This window comes from Miniopterus natalensis, chromosome 3, assembly GCF_054644295.1.
Source record: "Miniopterus natalensis isolate mMinNat1 chromosome 3, mMinNat1.hap1, whole genome shotgun sequence".
Taxonomy (NCBI): Eukaryota; Metazoa; Chordata; class Mammalia; order Chiroptera; family Miniopteridae; genus Miniopterus; species Miniopterus natalensis.
The window spans coordinates 80,485,612-80,504,752 of record NC_142083.1 but is presented as its reverse complement, the minus strand read 5'-3'; the positions used below and the strand labels follow the sequence as shown (position 1 = coordinate 80,504,752).

Sequence of the window (19,141 nt, the reverse complement as noted above, 5' to 3'; positions counted from 1 at the left end):
TCAAATTTGATGGCATATGGCCTTTCATAGTATTCTTGTATAGTCCTTTTTATTTCTGTGGTGTCTGTTGTAACTTCTCTCTTTCATTTCTGATTTTGTTTATTTAAGTCTTTTTCTTTTCGTCCTTAGTGAGTCTAGCCAGAGGTTTTCAATTTCATTAATATTTGCAAAGAAATAGCTTGAGAAATGAAGGGGAAAGTGAATGGTCTAGACAAGGCTTTTCCTTATATAGATATATTGAGTTCATTTACTTAGACCAACATGAAAGAATGCAGAGCTAAGCAAATTAAGGAATGCAGCATGTTCTGTGTTCCAAATAATTAGCTAATAAAGTTAGTTTTGCCTGCTTGTATTGATGTAGTTTAATTAGTACTAAAACCAAGAATGAGATTACTGACTGATTTTCCTGTTTCAGTATTTCTAGATTTTCTTTTCCCTCGGGCCCTTGTTTTTTATTATCTGATTTGTATCAGAAGTAAATTTGCCCTCTGAAATCAAGGAACCATTAAGAAAATGTAAAAATTTTAATTAAAAAAATAAAAATAGTTATCCTCTATTGTGCCTTGCTGAGCTTGGTCATTTTCACTGTGTTCTCCAGGCGTACCAGGTGTCAAAGAAGAACGTTTTAAGGAAGGAATGACAGTAAAGCACTGTGCATTGTCTCTTGTGGGAGAACCCATCATGTACCCAGAAATCAACAGTTTTTTGAAGCTACTCCACGAGTGTAAAATCTCCAGTTTCCTGGTCACAAATGCACAATTCCCTGTGGAAATCAGGTGAGTGGTTCAGCTTATTAAAATGTGCTGCTTGAATCTGTAGACAGATGCTTAGGTTGTTTCCATGTCTTGGCTGTTGTGAATAATGCTGCATTGAACATTAGGGTACATATATCTCTTTAAGATAGTGATTTCATTTTCTTCGGATATATACACAGAAGTGGGATTGCTGGATCATATGGTAGTTCTATTTTTAATTTTTTGAGGATCTTATATATTTTGGATATTGATTTGCAGATATTTTTTCACATTCTGTAGGTTTCCTTTTCTTTCTTTCTTTTTTTTATTAATCCTCACCCAAGGAGTGAGAATATTTTTTCCATTGATTTTAGAGAGAGTGGAAGGGAGTGGGGAGGGAGAGAGAGAAAAAACCCCATCAATGTGACAGAGACACATTGACTAGTTGCCTCCCACACGTGCCCCAAAAGGGGGCGGGGACACAATCCAGGTATGTGTCCTTTCCAGGAATTGAACCCGAGACCCTCCAGTGTGCAGGCTGATGCTCTAACCACTGAGCAATGCTGGCCAGGGCGCCTTTTCATTTTCTTGATAATTTCTTTTGCTGTGCAGAAGCTTTTTAGCTTGATATAGTTTCTCTTGTTTATTTTTGCTTTTGTTGCTTGCACTTTTGGTGTCATATCCAAAAATTTGTTGTTAAGACCAAAATGTCAAGAAGCTTTTCCCTGTTTTCTTCTAGGACTTATACAGTTTCAGGTATTTTATTTGTTTTTAATTCATTTTGAGTTAATTTTTGTGAGTGGTGTAATATAGGGATCAAATTTCATTTTTTTTTTTTTTTGCCCGATCGACGTGGCTCAGTGGTTGAGCATGAACCTATGATCCAGGACATTGTGGTTCGATTCCTGGTCAGAGCATATGCCTGGGTTGTGGGCTCGATCCTGTGTGCGTGGCGTGCAGGAGGCAGCCGATCAATGACTCTCATCATTGGTGTTTCTGTCTATCTCTATTCCCCTCCCTTCCTCTCTCTCAAAAATAAATAAGTCAATTGTCTTAAAAAAATTTTTTTTTTTCCATTTTTTTTCATGTGAATGAGTATTGAGTTGTCCCACATCATTTATGGAAGAGACTATCTTCCACATTGAGAATTCTTGGCTTCCTTGTCAAATATGAGGTGACCATATATGCATGGATTTATTTTTTGGACTCTTGATTCTGTTTCATTGGCATATGTGGGTGTGGTTTTTTTTTGGTTTTTTGTTTTTAAATGCCAGTGTCTTACTGTTTTGAATACTATATAGCATTGTAGTATAGTTTAAAATCCAGGAAGTGTAATGCCTCAAGCTTTTATTCTCTCAGGATTGCTTAGGCTATTCAGCATCTTTATAGCTCCATATGAATTTTAAGATTATTCTTTCTCTTTCTGTAAAAAGTGCCATTGGAGTTTTGATAGGGATTATGTTGAATCTATAGATGGCTTTGGGTATTATGGACATCTTAACAATATTAACTTTTCTGATCTGTGAACATGGGCTGTCTTTCCATCTATTTGTGTCTTCAATTTCTTCATCAATATTGAGAAGTTCTTGAAACTAATATAATGATACACTTTCCAAGGCCCCATCCCTGGAGGCTGATTCAGTCTTGGGAGAGGCCCAGGAACTTGCATTTCCATGTGTTTCTGATGCAAATGGTCTTGAGCACACTAAGAGAAATACTGCTGTGAGGCTTGAAATTTTGCTCTTGGGTTTCTGTGATGAGAGGCTCAGGCTGCACTTCCATGCAAACTGACCATTTTGATGGAGGCCTTGTGGCTCAGGGCTAGGAGAACAGACTCTGGAGTACTTTTTGGCTTGAATGTTGTTGAGATTATTAAATATTAAGATTATTTGTTTCTTTTTGTGGATCCTTGAGCAAGCTCCTTAACCTCTTTGAACCTCAGTTTCATCATCTCTAAAATGGGCATAAGTAGCAACTACCTTGTTTTATTATGAGGATTCAGTGAATTGAACAAGGAAGATAAACATAGTATAGTGCACTCAGTAATGATTAGTGCTCAGAAAATCATCTTTCTTCCTCCTAAATTACTTGGCCTGATGTGATAGCCCCAGATTGTCTTAGAGATTTTGGTTTTAATAGTATTGGAAGTTTGGGCGACTTTGGGTATTTTTTTTTTTGTTCAATAGGATAATCAAACCATTTAATCCACTTGATTTTTTTTTTTTTTTTTTTAAATATATCTTTATTGATTTCAGAGAGAGGAAAGGAGAGGGGGAGAGAGAGATAGAAACATCAATGATGAGAGAGTCATTGATTGGCTGCCTCCTGCATGCCCCCCACTGGGGGGATTGAGCCCCCAACCCGGGCATGTGCCCTGACCTGAAATTGAACCTCGATCTCCTAGATCATAGGTCAATGTTCAACTGCTGAGCCACGCCGGCTGGGCTCCACTTGATTTCTTACAAACTTAAATCCCTCTCCCTTTTTTCCTTTCTGTAGAGATTAGTAGGCCTACATCTCTACAGAAAGGAAAAAAGGGAGAGGAATTTTTATGTTCAATTACAATGCATTTCTATATATGATCTTCCTCAACTTGGATTTAAAATTATCAGGATGAAGGGTCATCACAATAATCATATAACAATTTGTTGGGCATTTTCACTGGCTATTTGGCTTAGGATTGTATATCCCACTATAGTATAGTCCTTTTCATTTGTTCTTAGCGGCAATGTGAGATTCTCAGGCACAGGAATTTATTGTGATGATTTAAAGGATAAAACATTCTTTTGCCTTCGGGGAACTAAAATGACGCTATCTCTGTATAGAATAGACAAATAACTGTGCTGGGAGCCTAATTGCCTGTCCTGGGGAATAGAGGCCCGTACCAGGCAGACATTAGATCCCTGGGCTCAGAAAAAATTTCCAAGGTTCTTTTCCTGCTTTCGAATGAGCTCTATAATTCCCAGGGACTTTCCATTTTTTCCAATTCTTTCTCTGCTTCCTGGCAAGAGATCTGTAGACTTCCTTAATTATAGCACCCTCAGATATTTAGTATTGACACAATTCCTTATTGGTACTTTCAGTGTCCAGGGCTTCTTTTTTTGCAAATGATGGAGGCTTGTAAAATAACCATGGCCTTTGGAATTTACTGTTCATAATCTTAAGTAGTTATGGAAGCATAGTGAAAAGGTCAGGCCAGTTCCCATTTAGCATCAGGCAGCTTTATAACAAAGTCCTGTATCAGATGATGATTACCAACAGTATCCATTAAGACAATCTTTTTTAGTTTTATTTTTTGTGAAACATAAAGTCTTGTTAAGGTAGCATAGCTTATTTGTTGTTAAAGAGGCACCAGCAAAATAGCGATGAGACAGAATGCTGCCATTACAGGATGCTGCTGTTTTGCATTTTTAGTAATCGATGCCCTTTGCTCAGTAGTGACACATTACTGAACTTTTAAGGATTCCCTTTGTATCCCAGTATTGAAGAGGGATTAAAGCAATGAGAATCGGCCAGTTTTCGTCACTTATTTCTTAACTTTGGTCAGAGCTTCTCCACCTTTCTTAAGACCCTTCTGATTTCTCCATGTGTCACAAAGCCAGATCGTTACAGTCATTTGTTTGGCCTACGTGCCCTTAGAAGTTCTGTCAGCTGAAGTCAACATTATCAATTAAAAAGTAGCTTTCAATGTCTGCCTATGTGGTTGGACAAAAGGAAGAATGGGTTCCTGTCCTTCAAAGTCATACACTGGAAGGTTAAGGCTGATACTGATAGACGTTAAAAGCGCATAAACCATTTTGATGGTGAATTTTATGGCATGTGAATTATATCTCAGTTTTAAAAAATACATAGACTAAAAATTCGTAACATTCTAGGGGTAAATACAAATTGTGGAATAGTTATAGAAAATTAATAGTGGGAGGATTTGGTCAGAGGATTATTAAGGGGGAATTTCCTTCTTTCTAGATCTAAATTTATTAAGGAGAATGAATTATGAGACCCATTTGAAGGGAGAACAAAGAGGCTTTGGAAAAAGTACAACCTGGGTTAAAACAAAACTGGCAGGAAATCTAGTAGATGAGAATGACATTATGAATGAGTCAGTGAATTGGAGAGAAGTGGGAATTGAGAGGTATTCATAGAAACTGATCAAGAAGGCAAAGAAAATTAAGAATCTGCAACATACATTTTCTTCTGGGTTGCGGTCCTCTGTAAGTGCTTGGTTGCCGTTCTAGCTCTGCATTGCTTCAAGCTCGCTCAATAGGTCCTGCCCACACAGGCTTGGCTTTGAACCCACTCCTGCTCTCAGAGGCATAGGTGAGGCATTGTGTGGCTTTGTGGCCTTCAAAGAAGGCTTCGCTTTTGGGGTTGTTTCTTGTTCCTTAGAAAATTTCCATGAGTGAATTGATGATGGAAGGTGGCCAGTCAGCACAGACCTCACATGGTTGTGAGATTTCAGCGGTATAAGTGTTGAGTGGCAGCATTTATGGGGAAACTTAGGCCTGAGAGCCCCCTCTAATTGTGCTGGACTGACAGTGCCAGACCTAAAGCTAGATCTTATTTTGTTTATTTTCCACTAAAAACTAGTGTTTCAAGAGGGACCAGTTTTAAGTAATTGAATGTTTTCAGTTTATTAGGGATGGTGTCCAGTCATTTTAAAAAGTAATCAACTGACGATCCATTCTGTCACATGATTAAAATCATTGTTTCAGTCTCTGGGAGAAGTAGAAGCCTCTAGGCCCAGTGAAATGTTTAACCACCACATCTATTACAGATTGTTTTACATCATGATGAGCCTGAAAAGGGCATAAAATTATTATTTATTATTGTGGCTGTTGTTTTCAATTTTTAATTACCAAGGAATCTCAAACCGGTTACCCAGCTGTACGTCAGTGTGGATGCCAGCACCAAAGACAGCCTGAAGAAGATTGACCGCCCACTCTTCAAGGACTTCTGGCAAAGATTCCTCGACAGTTTGAGAGCCTTGGCAGCAAAGGTAAGAATGATGATGTCTTCAAAAGAAAACACAATGAAGTAGAGAGGCTTTCTTTTCCCTTTAGTTAAAAAAAAAAAAAAGACTAAATAAAATCTTCAACTTTTATTGTTTAACAAATATTTATTGAATTATTCTTAAGTTGTAGCTCTCTGCCTACTATAGATATATATATAATTCGTCTTTCATGTACCTGGGGAGAAAGTAGCAGTTCATAGCAACCCTAGAAGAGGTGTCAGCATGTAGCGTATGTTTAAATATGAAGTTAAATTTCCCTGAATTTTTAGAATCAAGTTTCCTACTTGATCAGGAACTCAACCTCAGAATGTCCAAATTTGATGTCTTTTCCTGTGGACATCGGGCCCTTACATGTTCTGTAAGGCACACTTACTTTCCTGTTCATTTAGATCTCAAGTGACCTTCTGGTTCTTCGTTTCTGTTAACCCTACATCTCAGTAGTTGGCGTTATCTGTTAGTTCTGCCTCTCTTCTTCTCTGTTCTCTGTGGTTCTGCCCTGCAGTTCATGCTGTACCCAAATCTGATTGAGAATGAGAATCACGATGGTAGCTTAAAAAATTAAAATTCTCTATTTCTACTAGGATTTGAGAATCTGCATTTTAGACAACCCAGGTGACTTGATATGCAGCCAGTTATGGGAATCACTGACCCAGAAAACCTTCTTCTCTCTCCTTTGCCCAGCAGTTAACTTTGGATTTCTAACCTCGGGCGTCAGCATGCATTTCCAGAGTCATGTTCATGATATTCCTCCTGGCATGCTACACTTCCCTGCTTATGTTACCATTTCTGCAAATGTGCCCAATGGTATTTCATTACCTCTTCAGATCCTAGAATATCCTTTCTTTCCAATTCTTTGCAACCTTCAAGGCTTAGCTTCATTACTACCTCTACTATGAAGCCTTTTTCAGTTGCAGTTAGCTGCCCCCTTCTCCCTTCCTGAGTTTTGTATCTATAAAAACACTTTATTTCTTATTTTATCCTGTCTTCTTTCCCCAGCTGGATTCTTTACTCATGTCTGAGTTCCACATGACATCTAGCACAGCACATTTTATGATATTTGATAAATGTTTTTTAAACAAATGAATTTGTAGAAACTCACCAGAGCTGAATACATTTTTTTCCTATTTTATGCTGAAGAAATTAAATCAATGCCCCTTTTGGCAATTAATACTGACATTATTTAAGAAATGCATAATTGACATTACTTTGGTTTCTGATCTGTCTTAGGTTATTTGTAAAGCTAGTAGGTTCGGTGCTTCTTGGGTTCCTAAAATCTCTTTGTCTCTGGACTTCACCTTCAGCCATATTCTCTTCACTTGTTGCTGAGACAACATGTAGGAGATACATGGCATAAAAATCAGCATGGAGCCCAGCCGGCCGTGGCTCAGCGGTTGAGCATCAGCCTAGGATCTAGGAGATCAAGGTTTGATTCCTGGTCAGGGCACATGCCTGGGTTGCGGGCTCCATCCTCAGTTGGGGGTGTGCAGGAGTCAGCCTCATCATTGATGTTTCTATCTCTCTCTCCCTCTCCCTTCCTCTTTCTGAAATCAATAAAGATATATTTAAAAATAAAAAAAAATAAAAATCAGCATGGATTTAGATGGGAGTAAACAGCAGGAGCTGGCAACATCAGACACATCTGAGACTGTTATCTGATTGTATCCTTAGTCAGTGTAGAAGGTGAGAAGTAGGCATCAGCAGAGTGGCTTAATAGCTTGCTTTTTTCTCTTTTGGCCAAATTTTCCACGAAGTGAATTCTTATCTTAAAGTTACAAGCCTTTGCATGTCCAATTCAATTGTAAGTACTCTGGGTTGACTCACTGATAGTAATGCAGTAATTTGAAGTTCCACAGAATTTTCTAACCTATGAGTTTCTTACATATTAATATCACTATTGTGTTCATGTAACTTGGGCTATTTTATCTACCTGCCTGCAGATTAGGGTGAGTGCTTTCTAAGCATTTTGTAGCAATTAGAGTTTATGTTTCTCTTTCTTGTATTATTTATGTTGTCATTTGAGAAAGATTTGTGGCAGGAAGTTGCTCTTTAAATAAAAAGTTTTCTTGAAATGAACTCATGCAATGTTATTTCCTTTTGAATATTTGATATTATTGGTATAGTAGATACTATCAAGTTAGGTCTATTTTACTGTTAACACTCAAAAATAAAACTTGTTTGCTGCAATTATTATTAGTTGGATCAAACATATTACTAATATAATCTGATATCATTTGAGTTTTTAAATAAAAGTGCTGTTTTAGATATTTTAATTAGAACATCTATACTGTTATGTTACTTGTTTAATCTTTTAGTATTCTGAGCAAAGAAAGGCATTTGAAGAGAGAGAATTTCATGAACTTTATTAGCAAAGAATTTTGATTTCTCTCAAGAGTTTTAGCTTATTTTTGAGCTAGTGCCACCCAAAGTAGAAGAAGGCAGCATATTTTGTTTTTTCACTCTTGGAAAATATGATGTTTATTTTTCCAGATCATTATCTTTTGTCAAAATGTTTCTTTTCAAATATGAGGTGAGAGATATATTGGTACTTGACTATGTGGGGCTAAAAAGCAATTCCTTCTAGATAACAGCAAAAAAATGTGTTAGCTTCAATTTCCGTCCACGACAGCTATTTGTCAGACAGTTCTGTTTTTAAAAAAGAGAAATCCATCTTGGACAGGACAACACTGCCTACCTTTGGCAGTAGACTTTCATCAGCAGTCTGACCAGATGTATTTCTGCTGGACCATTATAATGCCAAATTGAAGGTCTAGTAGGAAATTGAAGTAATGAATCCTTTTCCATGTTTAAGCAGTAACAGCGATAGTCTTGAAACCTCATTTTTAAAAATAAAAAGACAAAAATAATTCCCTGCATTACACATTCTTGGGTATCAAAACCAAACATTAGCCCTCTTTCTACAGATGTGAGCATGCCCTGACCTGACATTATTGGAGTAAGGTGCCACTGTTAAGAAGGGTTTATTGTACATTAATGAGATAGCTCTGCATTTAATACTTAAATAGACCACTGTATCCATGGCCCACAATTTTCAGATTAAAAAACAAACATTTACTATTTGACCTTCTTATTTCTGATTATAAAAATATTACATGTTGGTTATAGAAACTTCGGGGAAGTAAAGAGAAAGATAATGGAGTAAGGAAAGAAATGACCTATAATTCAAGGACCTTGAGACAACCACTGTTAACATTTTGAAGGACTTCTATTTAATCTTTTTTGGGTGGTGGTGAGGAGGAGTGCTTTTTTACATATGATTCAATTTTATATGCTTTTTATTTTTGTTAATGTTGGGTCATAAGCCCTTTTCCATGCTATTAAAATTACTCCATGACCTTCATGTTAAAGACAGCTAGTCTTTCATCTTACTCAGTGTGAGATAAGATCATATATGCATGTGTGTGTGTTTCTCTGTCCCCCTGGTTCCTGACACAGAGCAGCTAAGACCTTTATAAATTTTTAAGAGATAAGAGCACTAGGAGCACCTTTTGTTTCATGAGATAGCTCTGGTTGGGCTCCTGTATGGCTGTTGGATGGGGACTGGTCACCAGAAAGACTAAGACATAATTAGAAGCTTGAAGTTTTCAGTCTCCCCCTCCCCCGCCTCTACTTTTCTAGAGAGAGGAGAGTGGTTGGAAATTAAGTTAATGATCAATCATGCCTACATGGTGAAGCCTCCATAAAATCCCCAAGGGCATGGGGTTCAGGGAGCTTCTGGGAGGTGCTAGGAGAGTGGCAGCTTGACGAGGGTCTGGAAGCTCCGCAGTCCTTCCCACATACCTTGCCTTACACATCTTGTCCATCTGGATGTTAATCTGTACCCTTTATCATATTCTTATTTAATAAACTGATAGACAGTAAGTAAACTGTTTTCCTGAGTTCTGTGAGCCACTCTAGCAAATTAATTAAACCCAAGTTGGGGATTGTGGGAATCTCTGACTTATGGCTGATCAGCTTCTGCAGAGGTGACAGCCTGGACTTGCAGTTGTCATCTAAAGTGGGTTGGGGTGGCCTTGGGAACTGAGTCCTTAACCTGTGGGATCTGACACTTTCTGGAGGTGGTGTCAGAATTGAGTTAAGTGGTAGGATACACAGTGTGTGTCCCATAATTTCTTGGTGTGGGAAAAGCCCCCACAGACCTGGGTTCAGAAGTATTGAGAATGTGACGGCAGTGTAAGAGTGAAGGGGAAACACAGGAGAGAAAGTGAGTTTTTTCCGTACTCATTGGCTTCACAGAGTCATCCGAGATCTAGGTTCCTAATCTTTTTCCTGATGTTCAATGTATGACTTTCATTCTGAAGTTTACATCCTGGCCCAAAATGTTTGCTAGCGTTCCAGCCATCGTGTTCACATTCCAGCTGTCATCTGAGGAGGCGGTACAAGGATGGGTCCAGAAGGGCACTCTTCTTCCTCTTAAGATGACTTTCATAGCCCTTCCATTTTCCTCTCGTTGGCCAGAACTGTCCCCCAGCCACACCCTGGGAGGAAGGCAGGGAAATGTGATCTTTTTGCTGAGGGCACTGTTGTCTCTGCATGGCTCGGGCATTCCGCTCATGGGGACGAAGGGGAGAATGGGCACTGGAAGGTGACTAGCAATCTACCATCAACAAACTAAGTATTAAATTCAAATGTTAGGCTGGTAACAGGAAAAAAAAACCAATTAGGAAGAAGGAAGTAAGATAAAGGAAGAAATCAATTAGTTGGTGGCGGGGACCCAAATATTGGACATACAGAAAGTTATTGAGGAGGGGGAGAGAGTAACCAAAGAATTTATGTGCATATATGCACAACCCAAGGACATGGACAATGGTGGGGAGAGGGACTGGGGAGGGGGAAGGAACGGGGTGAAATGGGTCATTGGGGAGAAAAAGGGACATCTGTATTATTTTAAACAATAATAAAATTAAAAAAAAAAAAGTTATTGATGCTCATTACCAAAGTAATCTCAATGGTTACTTTGGTGGAGACGGAAGGCAAATTGCACAGTGTTTGTAAGAAAGACAAAGAAAACTGGTATTTTGGAAGGGAGACCAGACAGAAGCCTTTGGGATTTGTTTGGGGGGGGTGATACTAGTTGCTGGATTTGAAGTGGAGGAAGTCTGAACATGAGCATACAGGTAGAAAGGAAGATGTAAGAGAGTTGATCTTTTTATATCTCAGAGGTATGTTTTATTTCTAATTTCTAGAGTAATGGTTTCATCAGTGCTTCAGAATTCTTTATTAAAATAAATAATATTCTTTATACTCATTTAGTACAGTGTTTTTAGTAAGATTTTTAAAAAAATTAGTGATAGTGTGGACACCTACTTGGAACTACGGTCACTTAACAAGGCTTATTTGAGAGGTGAAGCTATTCCTAGTGATCTATGCACACTATTACTAGATCATAGATTTTCAACTGGCTGAGGGTTGGGGAGGGAGGGACACTCTAAGGGACCCAGGTAGTTTGAATAGACATTTTAAAAAAGGACCATTACTTTCCATTTGTTTTTAGTGTTGTTTACTTTGAAATTTCAAATAACATTAAAGGAAAATTTTCATGTTTGTCAAAAGCGCTTTGGAGTTCAGAATGATTGAGACCCATTGCCACAAATGGGTATCAAGAAAGCCTTCAGTCTGCTATCACTAAGCGACCAGTGAGCCTTTTTGCCTGTCACCTCATAGATTTCACCCTCTTCAATTTCTTCCAAATAGAATCATTCAAGGCCATTCATCGCAAGGCTTATTTTTAAAATTTTAGCTTAGGTATTGCATTTTGGAGATTAGAATTGAACCTTTTAATGAGAATCATTGTGTTTGATTTATGAAAAGAGTTTAGAAGAAAGGGAAATTAAAAAGAATGGTCAGAAGCTAATTTCTTTTGCTTATGGAAACCAGAAAGAAGGAAGCACTTTCTCAAATTGACATTTGAAGACCCTTATTAGTGCATTAGGGAAATGAGATTGTGGAAACTGTGAGTTCTGTTTGATTTATGGCAATGTGAAGATAACTTACTCCTCTGACATGGCCCATAAGAAGCTAGTATATGTGGCAAACATTCATTTGCCACCTTCATAGGAATAAAGAATTATGCCATTAGTTGGTTCATAGTCTGAGATATTGGATTGAAATAAGTGCTATTTATATTCAGTCATTTGCACTTCAATTCATCCAGCCACACAGTGGGTAAAAAAGGTGTCTTTCCTTGGACAAGTTAGAAATGTTAAAAATCATGTAAATAGAATTTGAGTAACCCTTGGAGTTTATTAGCTTTATCTCCACCAGTTTTAGAGTTTTTCTGATGAGATATCTTCTAGATTTGGAGGTTGTTAAAATACCCCCTCCCCAAAATAAAACCCCCCACAGAAAACAAAAAACCCACCTCTCGGCAGGGGATATGTCAGTCATCTTACTCCTAACTCATGAAACTCATCTAAAGATATTGGGAAACCCTGAGTTCGGCAACTGAAGGAAGCCTTCATTTTATATTACCATAAAGAACATCTTTATTTTTTCCTATTCCTGCCTCATGATGGAAAATTATCATATTTTGACTTTATGTACTTTGAACATGTCTGGTAGGCACTGAAGACACCGGAGAATCCTTCAGTTGTAGGTCCATTTGTATATTTAGAACCCAGTTCAAGTGCATTGCCCCATTTTTCCCAGGAGAAAGGCAGCGATTATTTTTGGACTCCTGGTTGCCAGTTTCTAGGGGTGGTAGGTTGTAGGGACCGAGGACAAAGATGGGAGGAGGCCTGGAGACCACATTAGTTTCCAGAACTTAACTCTTTATGATCTCTCTCTTTTTTAAATCCCCAACCGAGGATATTTTTTCCATTGCTTTTTCAGAGAGAGTGGAAGGGGCAGAGAGAGAAAGAGAAATCAATGTGAGAGAGACACATTGATTGGTTGCCTCCTGCACATCCCCCCTGGGCATCAAGCCTGCAACCAAGGTACATGCCCTTGGCTGGAATCGAACCCGAGAGCCTTCAGTCCATGGGCCGATGTTCTAACCGTTGAGCCAAACTGGCCAGGGCTCCTTATAATCTCTGAGGGAAGCAGAGAAGTACAGTTTACAAAACCACCTCCTGCTCATCTTTTTAGATGGTCCCATTTAGTGGAGTTGCATTTTTTAAAAAATTGATTTTTAGAGAAAGAGGAAGGCGGAGGGAGAGAGAGAAACATGACATGAGAGTGAAACATCAATCGACTGCCTCCTGCTTGCCCTGTACCTGGGATCGAACTGGAAATCCCAGCATGTGCCCTGACCAGGAATCCAAACCGGTGACCTTTTGGTGCACAGGACAACCCCAGCCAACTGAGCCACACCAGCCAGGGTGAGTGGAGTTGCTTTTTTTTTTTTTAAATTTTTTTTATATATCTTTATTGATTTCAGAGACAGGAAGGGAGAGGGAGAGAGAGAGATAGAAACATCAATGATGAGAGAGTCATTGATCAGCTGCCTCCTGCACGCCTCTTGCTGGGGACCGAGCCCGCAACCCAGGCATGTGCCCTGACTGGGAATCGAACCTCCATATCCTGGATCCTAAATTGATGCTCAACTGCTCAGCCATGGCGACTGGGCTGGAACTGCATTTTGAATACAGTGGTTTCTTTACCAAAAGTAAAGATTATATTTTAAAAATTCATGTAGTAGGAAAAGTCAAGTTTGAAGAATTTAACACTTAAAGGAAAATTTAGATTGAAGTTGGGAATTACAGTGAATCAGTAAAAGCCCCTCTAAGTACTGTGTTCATTAAATAAAAGGACAAAGGAAGTAATAACATCTTACAAATCTTTAATTAGTAATGAGTACTGTTCAATTAACTTCTACTTCTCTGTTACTTGCTTGCAGTAACATTTTCAGACTCCCCTGCAGCAATCACATGATAACTGCATATTTGTTTTCCTCTGTTTGTGCATAGTAAGTAAAGCCTTTGCTTTTTTTCTCTCCTGTCTGACCCATGACTAAGTTGTTGACTTTCAGGTTCCACTGTGATTTAAGAAAGCCAGAGAAATTGATGCTTGAAATTAAAAACCTGGGGGTAAATTTTATTTAATCCCTTTAGTCTGTCTATCATGTTTTAAAATGTGTTCCTTAACACACAGAGTCAGCTGCCTGTAGTGCCCCCCATGGTAACTTTACACCAGAACTCACCAAGATTTAGGGAAATTAGTACTTCCTGTCTCCTGATGGGGTCTGAGGTGCATTTTTAAGGCCTGGATTTGTTTTGTCCTTTTAATTCTTCCTCATGACTATAATCCACAAACCTCCACTGCTCTACTCTTTACTTTCTGTCCTTTTTTCCCCTCTTACTAATACCCAGGCTTCTCTTTTTTCTAACATCTCCAATGGTAGTGGTTCAAAATCCCTGTATGTTCATATTTAAGGAAAATATATACAAAAGTAAATGTAGGGCATACAAGTGGTAGGATTTTACAAACGAGAAACTGGTGATCGAGGCGCAATGACTGTGTCCAGTGGCAGAATCTGAAAGCAGTTATTTCCAGGAGCAATAGTAGGGACTGCTGTGGGGCCGGCAAACTGTAGCCCTCTGCCCAGATCTGGGTTGCGCCTGTTTTTATAAAGTTTTATTGGAACACAGCCATGCCTCATTTACATATTCTCTATGGCTGCTTTCCTGCTATTCTGGCAGTGTGGGGTAGTTGCCACATGTAACATTTAGCTCTCAAAGCCTGAAACATTTACTGGCTAGCTCCTTACAGAAAAAGTTTGCAGACACTGGATTAGACTCCCCACCAGGATGTTTAGAAACTACTCTACTGGGCTCTGTTCGCTACCTGTCTTGTCTAGAGCTACTTCCTAGCTGGTCTTCCTAGGCCCTACCTGTCTCGTCTAGAGCTCCTTCCTAGCTGGTCTTCCTGGGCCTGGCACTGCTCGCCCTTACCCCCTCCTTTTCTTCTTGATTTATTTTAGAGAAAGGAGGGGAGAGTGAGAGAGAGAAACATCGGTGAGAGAGAAACATCGATTGGCTCCCTCCTGCATGCCCCTGCTGGGATTGAGCCTGCAACCCGGGCATGTGCCCTACTGGGAATTGAACCCATGACCTCCTGGCTCATGGGTCGACGCCCAGCAGCTGAGCCACGCCAGCCGGGTACCACCCCCACCTTGAGACTCCTCCTGTGGTTTCTTAGAGCATCGCACTCGTCTCCTTTTCTTTCTCGCTTTGCGGCCTTTCCCCCTTTAGGCTTCTTCCACCTTTTCAGTGGAAGTGCTTCCCGAACTCTAGTCCTCAGGTTTTGTCCTTGACCTTATGATCTTGCTCGAGCACATTCTTCTCCCTCACCTCTGCCCCAGCCCTGCCATTTCCCCTTGTGGAGCCTGTGTCCTGTTTTCTAACTGCCTCCTAGACACACTCACCAGTTGTTTCATAGGCACTTTGGACTCTCAATGAGGGACACTAATTACCCAGCAAGGGTCTGCCACCCAAAGTGCACAGGAGCCAAACGATGGCTTTGGTGTTTGAGAAAAGAAAAAGCTTTTATGGTGAAGCCCACAGGCATGGAGACAGGAGGCGAGACCCAGCTCTGCCTCCCCCAAGAGGTTTGGAGTTACCTTTGAAGGAGGAGGTGGGGAAGGTACGCGTATCCTACAGCGTTCATTATTTTGGCATAATGAGAGCCTGGTGCACAGGAGCTAGGGGGTCCTGGTGTTTCATGCGTCGCATGTTTGAATTTGAGGGGCGGGTGTTTAGTATGTAGTCCAGTGTGGATTTCCACCTGGTGACACTGAAATGTGATTCTATGTTGAGTTCTTTTCCTAGTGCCCATCTGGCTGTCCGACTGCCTGGTTTGGGGACTTGTTCTGTAATCTCTGAAAAAGAGCTTAGTGTCACCTTAGGAAGAGACAAGGCCAGTTTAGACTAGTTCTGTGGTTGCACTGAGCTGTCTTCTCAAGCTGCTTTCCTCTTCTCCCTGTGCTTAGTGGCACTGCTATTCTCCAGCCACCCCTCCTCAGGCGGAATTCATTTTCACTCCTAATTCACACTTTTCATAGTTGCCAGATGATGTGTTTCTTCTATTTCTTGGGCTCTCCTCTAATTATCAAGCAATGCATGCTGAGTGTATGCTCTTTCAGCCTTATGCATATGTATGTATGTATGTATATATTTATAGGTCATATTGTATATGTTGGTTTGTAATCTGTCATTTTAAGAAAAGAATTATCTCTTTCTGTTTGAATACAAATAATTTTACCTCATTCTTTTAAATGGCTGCACCTTATTTTATGGAAATTTTCTCATTTATTTAACCATTTCCTGATTGATAGTTATTTCCATTTGTTATGAACAGTTGAACATGTTTTTATTTATTTATTTAAAAAAATATTTTTACTGATTTTAGAGAGAGAGGAAGAGAGAGGGAGAGAGAGAAACATAGATGTGATAGAGAAACATTGATTGGGTGCCTCCAATATGGTCCAGGACTGAACCTGCAACCTGGGCATGTGCCCTGACTGTGAAGCAAACTGGCGACCTTTCAGTGCACAGGACAATGCTCAACCAACTGAGCCACACCGGCCAGGGACATGTTTTTATTTTTTTAATGAACTTGTATTTTAGAACAGTTTTAGGTTTAGAGAAAAATTGCAAAGATAGTACAGAGAGTTCCCATGCACCCTCTACCTACCCACTTTCCTCTATTATTAATATTCTACATTTCTGTGGTATATTTGTTATAATTAATGAACCAGTATTGATGCATTAAATTCATACTTCATTCAGATTTTCTTTTTCAGTTCCAAGATCCCTTCTAGGTACTGCATTTCATTCAGTAGTCTCTTCTTGGTAGGCTTCTCTTGGTGGTTCTTTTTTCCAGCTTTCCTTGTTTTTGATGCTTTGACAGTTTTGAGGAGTACTGATGAGGTATTTTATAGAATGTCCCTCAACTGGGACTTGTCTGATGTTTTTCTCACGACCTGACTGTGGTTACGGGTTTTTGGGAGGACGACTGCAGAGTTCAAGCTTGTATACATTCGGGTTCTCCTTGTGCCGTAAAGTTCTCTGGTTTTGATTAATGCATAGAGTCTTGTGTCCACTATTATAGAGTCATATAAGACAGTTTCACTGCGCTAAAAAATCCCCTGCCTGTCACCTGTTCAAGTCTCCACATCTCTTCCCAAATCCCTGGCAACCACTGATCTTTTTACTCTCCGTAGTTTTGCATTTTTCAGTATGTCATATCATTGGAATCATAGACTATGTAGCCTTTTAAGGCTGTTTTTTCCCCCCACTTACATATATGCATTTAAGGTTCCATGTCTTTTCATGGCTTGATAGTTCATTTCTTTTTGTCACTAATAATATTTGTATGGGTAGGACGCAGATTAGCTATTCACCTGTTGAAGGACATCTTGGTTGCTTCCAGTTTTGGGTGATTGTGCAGATAGCTGCCATAAACATTTGTGTGCAGGTTTTTGGATGAACATCAGTTTCAGATTAGCTGAGTAAATACCTAGGAGCAGCATTGCTGGGTTGATGATAAGTCTGTGTTTAACTTCATAACAAACTGTCTTCAAAAGTGGATGTCGCATTTTGCACTCCCCGTAGCCACAGAGAGTTCCTGTTGCACTGAATCCTCGTTAGCATTTTGTATTGTTTAGTTTCAGCCTTTCTAACAGCCATGAATATTATTGAGGATCCCTTGTACAGAAATGACTCATCACTTCTGTCTTGCTTTTTGCCTTTTGATAGTTTGCTTGTAAAGTGTCTCAATTTGAATCTTTTTGAGTTTATCAAACTTGAAGTTCACTGAGCTTCTTGGATGTGTAGTCATGTTTTTCATCAAATTTTGGAATTTTTTGGCCATTCTTTTTTCAAATATTCTTTTTGCCATTTTCTCCTCTCCTTCTGAAACTTACATAATGCATATGTTGGAACACTTAATAGTGTTCTATAGGTCTTTAAAAAAGAAATGTAAATAATAAACCTACAACCCTTCTCTTCCTCAGAAGTAAGCATTATTAATGGCTTGCTGTGTTTTCTTTTATGATTTATTTTCCTGTTGGATCACATTTTCTTTACTGAGTCTTTGCCCTCCTTCCTTGATCTATATTAAGGTTAAAATTAGTTGGTTATTTAGTTAATTTATTTGGGGATTAATTGTATAACAGGTTTCCTGCTTATTTTCTTTGAATATTAAAAATGCTTCATTTGGCTACATCATGAGTTATATCTTTGAATTTAATTTCTCATTGTTTGCTTATTTGACCTATCACATTGACCCATTTTGTTTTATCTCCCATAAATAGTATAAAACTTAGTTAAAGCATAAATAGAGTAGGCATGGTTTCTAAGGACTCCGATAGATTGCCCAATTTCTAGTAGAGACATTAAATGTTCCTTTGCATTTAGAAACATTGGTCTTCAATGAGGGATTATTTTAATTTCAAGTTTTTTGTTTTAAGTAGCTTCAGTTTAATTTTTTGACAAACATAAGATTTGGTCAATATTCTATTGGTTTCTATAGATTGAGCAGACAGTTCAAAAGGCAGGAGTGGTAGAGTCCTACCTCTGCTGCTTTCCTGGCTCCTCTCCTCTTTTGGTATTACTATTGTTGCTAACTTCTTTTCTGACTCTGGTTTTCTTTATTTACTAGAGTAGAATGTACGTAAATTACGCAACAGTCAGCACTTTGCTTTGTTCACCGCTGTAACTCTAGCGTCTAGAACTGTGCCTGGCATACAGAGGGACCCAGTGGCCACTGGTCGAAATGATGCCTCTGTGAAAGAATGAGTCGTGTAGCTGCTGCTGGTGGTGGTTACGGTAGCTAGAATTTATATATACTTTTCCAGGTGCTGGCTATGTTCTAAGTCCTTTATTTCTTTTAGTTCTTTTAACTTTATAACAGTAATATTTGATATAGATACTGCTACTCTTCCTCCTTTAGAAAGGCACAGAGCTCATGTTAAACCCACGCAGTTGACTCCAGGGCCCGGTAGCTTAATTGCTCCCCTGACTCTTTCCCTCTTCTTACACTTCTGCCTCCCCTCTCCTGGCCTTTCTGACTACTCAGGCCTTACCTTTGAAATTTTACCTCAGTTTTCACTACATACATGTATTTTCAGCCCATGCATTGCTTCCTTCTAAGAAACATACGTAAGTTAAAACTCGTGTTTCATTCAGTGTAAATTGTAGAGGGAAACAGCTACTCCTCTGGCCACGTGGCCCAGCTGCTCACTTAATGTGATGCTACTTTTAGCCGCTTCTCCCCTTCTCCCCTGTATTACTTTGTTGTGCCCGCTGCTGGGAGGAAGTCTGAGGTTCTCAAACAGAAAATACATGAAATTATAATATGCCAACTTCTTGACATTTTTTACAAATCACAGTATAACATTTTCCAAATCACACGGTAGCGTGAAGAGTGCGCAGCTGAC

General features: G+C 39.2%; 1 protein-coding gene across 2 annotated transcripts in view; it reads left to right on the top strand.

Moving 5' to 3' along the window:
* LOC107546685 (S-adenosyl-L-methionine-dependent tRNA 4-demethylwyosine synthase TYW1) overlaps positions 1–19,141 on the top strand; it is a 115,645-nt gene that overhangs the window by 71,870 nt on the left and 24,634 nt on the right. For both annotated transcript variants that reach the window (XM_016225138.2, XM_087815618.1), the window contains 2 exons: positions 599–776; positions 5,595–5,730. In XM_016225138.2, coding sequence (XP_016080624.2) covers positions 599–776; positions 5,595–5,730 — 314 coding nt within the window. The remainder of the gene's footprint in view (positions 1–598; positions 777–5,594; positions 5,731–19,141) is intronic.